Below are 5000 nucleotides of genomic sequence, written 5' to 3'. Positions count from 1 at the left end.
AGAGAAGAATGACAGGTGTTTTAATCTCTAGATACGTTAATAAACCAGCAAATGCTCACATGTGTGCATGCGAGTATTGATAAACAAGAAATCCCCGCAGTTTGCATGCGCGCATGCCTTATTTACAAGCAAGACAACGAATTACATATGCGTGTGTGGTACTCTGGAAGGAATGCTCAAAATGTGATTGCGCAGAGAATGATAGATATTGGTTTGTAAACGGACCACCAGAGAACTGCATCCATTTTTTATAACGGTCATTGCCCGGAGGAGAGTATGCATGCTTGTGGAACTAAGAATGCTTTACTGTAGAATTATAGGTATGAGAGGAGGCTGAACTATACTCATTGATCTGTTTATGTTTTGCTAGTTATTTGAGAAATAAGATTATTATTACGTCAGATATATTTGATGATCTCATAAGGAAGTACATTATGTAAAGGGACAATAGCTATTATTATTATTATTATTATTATTATTATTATTATTATTATTATTATTATTATTATTGTTGTTGTTATAAATATCATTATTGCTATTACTGAGAATAAATCCCATATGTGAAAATATAGGCAAACATGAAAAGCATATACAGCAAAAGAAATGAGCTTCTTTGTAAGTCCCTCACTAGGACGAGAACGACAGGTATGTGTGCGTGAGACTTAGAAAGACACCGCGCTGAAAGATCTGTCGATCTTTATTTCGAAGAGAAAGTCGTTCTTTTCACCCCCAAGAAGGTCGTGATCAGTTGAACGTGAGAACAATCACAATACAGCTGATCCCAAGTGTCTCTTTTGCTATCTTTTTATAGATAAAGACTTTCGCTTTTCAGTGCACTTCTCTCCGCAGACCGGAAAAAGAAAAAAAAAATGAAACGCAATATGAGGCGAAATAATGCAACTACGAAGGGAATTTTAAGATTGTTTAGATAAGTACTTTTGGTAATGGTGTTATCAGACAAAAAAAAAAAAAAAAAGGAAAACAGAAGAAAAAGAAAGACATAACGATATGCTTCGGTACATGTAAGGGATTTTCATTGTGTGCTGAAAATTCATCTTTATTATTATTATTATTATTATTATTATTATTATTATTATTATTATTATTATTATTATTATTATGAAACAAACCAGATGGTTATGAGCTTACACGGAAAGCTTCAGTAGATCATGAAATGGAAGAAAAAAATATATATATACTAATAAGAAAGTTAACCAATAAGACAACATTGTAAAATATGAATAATGGAAAATGTAGAAAGAAAGGAGGCACAATACAAGAAGGATTTTCACAACAGATATCCCTTTTGTCGTATCGAGGAAATACTTAACATTCTTTTTAACTGTAAAAAAGAAAAAAAAGTCAATTTTCAGGGACTAATGATGATACCTGGAGTTTCCACACCGTAATGCTCGTCCCTTTGATTGGTCATGATTTTATTAGTTCATACTTATTTTCATGAAGGAATTGAGGCAGAAATATTTCCCAAAACTAAGGCTGCTGTAATGAACGCGTGCGGTAATCTTGAACAGTATTCAGGTTTTGAATTATCAGAACAAGTTGAAAACAAAAAAAATACTTATTGAAGAACTAATCAACGTAATTACATCAGCAGTTTCTACATAGTTAAATATAAAATGTCAAATATTCATTTCACAAATTTAGGGAGACTGAAGTAAAACAAATACGATAGTAGACATGATAGAATCAATACTGTGATAACAATTCAGCCGAAGAAGGAGTATAACAAGAGGCAGCAAGAGCTTCCATTCAATTTTCATCCCGCAAATAACCCGAAGGCATCACGTCGCTCGCCTCAGACCGCACTGTCGAAAGCTCCAGAGTCCGGACGTATCTTTGCGTAACTCTGCTGCGATAGTTTTGTTATGATTGCAAAGGTGACCTCCGCGGAAACGACATACTTTGCTCCCCCCCCCCCCTCCTCTCTCTCTCTCTCTCTCTCTCTCTCTCTCTCTCTCTCTCTCTCTCTCTCTCTCTCTCTCTCTCTCTCTCAACTCCAGCTCTTTTACGCTTCTCCGGATAATGCTTGTCGTGAGTACGTTCAAGGACATGGTATCTTGAAATAAGCTTGGTCATAATATGTAATTTATTTCAGTTTGATACACACACACACACACACACACACACATATATATATATATGTATATATATATATATATATATATATATATATATATATATATATATATATATATATATATATATATATATATATATATATATATATATAGAAGGGCCAAGCGTTCGATCCCAAGTATGAGGTAGAAATTTATTTCTATTTGAACACGATGTTGTGTTGATATTTATCCATATATGTATATATATATATATATATATATATATATATATATATATATATATATATATATATATATATAGAGAGAGAGAGAGAGAGAGAGAGAGAGAGAGAGAGAGAGAGAGAGAGAGAGAGAGAGAGAGAGAGAGAGAGAGAGAAGTCGTAGATTATCCATATGATCATGGAATCAACCTCTAAGTATGCCTTTGTTGTTACACTGTTGTGATGACTGTGATGACGTCATTTAGTTTAAACCAATCACAGTTCGACTCACGAAAAGGTGAAACTCCACGATTTGACTTTCAAAAATGAGGCGATATCATCCTCTACCTACTATGGATGAGAAAGAAGGAAAGAAAACTAAGTCAATGATCATTTATTAATGAGAAGACTATGCATAACTTTAACTAAAAACTATCCATGTTACCATCATTGAAAACCAAAGGCCCCAAAAGATACATAAACATATTTTTGAAACAGAACTTCCCAATTTGAGTAAGTAAAAATGCATGTGATGTCAACTTCTTCGACTGGAAGAAATTATAAGGCCATAAAAGAATCCTATTGAAAACAGATCCAATTTTGATTTCAATTCATTCAGACCACAATTCGATAAGTGAATCTTACTTTTTAATCACATGTTTTGGGAACCAGCGACGGGAGTGGAAGCTTTTAAACAACAGGTTGCCGTGGGCGGGGCTTGGAGTCGCAAGACATATAAGGGGGTGGGAGACACAGACCTGGCCAACACTTGCGCTCCTGCCGTAGCTGAGAAGGGAGAATTTCACAAGCACACCATGAGGATACTTGCAGTAGCTGTGATTTGCGCCGCTGCTGGAGCCGGTAAGTTTTTTCAACTTAAGAATTGCATGACTTTTTGTACTTGTATGTGGCTTATATGTGTTATTTCATTATTTATACATGCTAACTACTAAGGAAAACTAGGATTTGTTGAACTTGCATTCTAATTACCAGGTAAATAGTGAATAATGAGAAAACTATGCATTTCAAAATATTTGACTCGCAAAAGAATACTATTATATACACAAGAGCTTTAGAGGAATATTTACATAATCTTTCAATATCTTTTGAAGCTAACATACTAACATCTCATAACTTGGATAGGATAGGTGAAATTCTCTGCCTGATTAACAAATCACTTAAATTAACTCATATCAAAAACGACACGCGAGTGGCCAAAAATATGGATTTTGTGAGTGCAGTCCAACTCAGTGTTCCAAATGATAGTTTCTTTAGCGAAGAGCGACTTCATCAAAAGCTGAAAAGTGAGATGTAAGGAGTAAGAGGAAAATGAATCTGCTAACGATTTCTGCTCTGTCGATCTGCAAAGAAGTGTTGAATATTAGCAGCAGATGGCTCTCAGTGACAAAACTTGTTTCTTTGAACCGGTAAATCTTTCTTTTATTTTTTTCTATAAAATATGACGCATATTTCTTTTGAAATAATGCTCATTTCATCGCGAAAAGAGTCAATAGTGTTGGGTGTGCATTTACCTTTATCATGGAATTGAAAATCATTATTTCCTTTCACCATCTACGAGTGAAATGTACAAAGATGTCATCACGTCTGCCAGATCTGGTTGAGTTGTGGTGATGCATTTCTACCGAGAAAGAAAGAAAGAATCAATGGCGTTTTGTGAAAATACTATTTTGAGACGGGCTGCCAACGCCAGAGCCCGTGTTCAGCTAAATGCTGGACAATCTAAAAGCAAGCAAGCACTATTTTGATTAAGTATTTTGTTGACTACCTTCTATTGCTCCTTGTCTTACAAATTTTGCAAGTAGGGTGATAGGAAAAAAAATTGTCTATCTCTTGATAGACAGGATTGTTCCGTTAGTTATGTTGCTAACAATTTTAGGAAATGATATTTGTCTGGAGGAGTTAACGTGACCTTTTGGCTGGTGGCCAAAAGTAGTTCCACCCTTCTCTCTGAGTATGTTCGCCTACTCCGCTTACAGACCCTTTCTAAATCCACTCACTTTCAGGGTAGCGTGATTGCTTCTGGAAGAATGTATTAAAACTAGAATGCCCAGGTCCATTGGAAGTAGTCTTGGTTGAAGTGAAATAAATATTCCTTCCGTAGAAAACTTACGTGGTAGATTTTTTTTTTTTTTAAGTTAATGTCTAGAACCTGTTGTTTTAGAGTGACGTGTTATTATTTATACTCTTTTCAATGAATTTTCTGTTAGAGAATTTAGGATACATAACTTGTCACAAGGATGGTTAAAAAAAAAACCTTGAACTGATACATGATAGTTTTCTTACAATAGAAATTAAGATTGTGAAGGTAAATTTGAAAGGACTGTGCATACAATAAAATGCACAAGAACAATGAGTGAATGGGGGCTTACAAATGTCACCTTCAACTCTCTCTCTCTCTCTCTCTCTCTCTCTCTCTCTCTCTCTCTCTCTCTCTCTCTCTCTCTCTCTCTCTTCTCTCTCTCTGGCGTAAGACAAACCATCATGGAACCCGTTTCTCTCTATCCTCAACTGAGCCCGCCAATAGTAACTCTCTTGGTTAAGCCCAACCTCACCAGCCAACCATCGAGCATAGAGTTTTTTTTTTTTTTTTTTTTTTTTTTTCAAGTAACCTTTCAGTGACCTCCAGTTTAGGACTCTTCCTGGCTGGCCCAAGGACTTGGGGGTAGACTGGAAGGGGAAC

General features: G+C 35.4%; 1 protein-coding gene across 2 annotated transcripts in view; it reads left to right on the top strand.

The window, feature by feature from the left end:
- Positions 1-2935: 2935 nt before the first annotated feature.
- The window catches only part of LOC137629419 (protein obstructor-E-like), a 9170-nt gene continuing 7105 nt past the window's right edge, over positions 2936-5000 (top strand). For both annotated transcript variants that reach the window (XM_068360656.1, XM_068360658.1), the window contains exon 1: positions 2936-3160. In XM_068360656.1, coding sequence (XP_068216757.1) covers positions 2956-3160 — 205 coding nt within the window. In that variant the 5' untranslated portion in view covers positions 2936-2955. The remainder of the gene's footprint in view (positions 3161-5000) is intronic.

This window comes from Palaemon carinicauda, chromosome 37 (genome assembly GCF_036898095.1).
Source record: "Palaemon carinicauda isolate YSFRI2023 chromosome 37, ASM3689809v2, whole genome shotgun sequence".
NCBI lineage: Eukaryota > Metazoa > Arthropoda > Malacostraca > Decapoda > Palaemonidae > Palaemon > Palaemon carinicauda.
The sequence above is the reverse complement of the archived record's forward strand: the minus strand, read 5'-3'. Positions and strand labels throughout refer to the sequence as shown.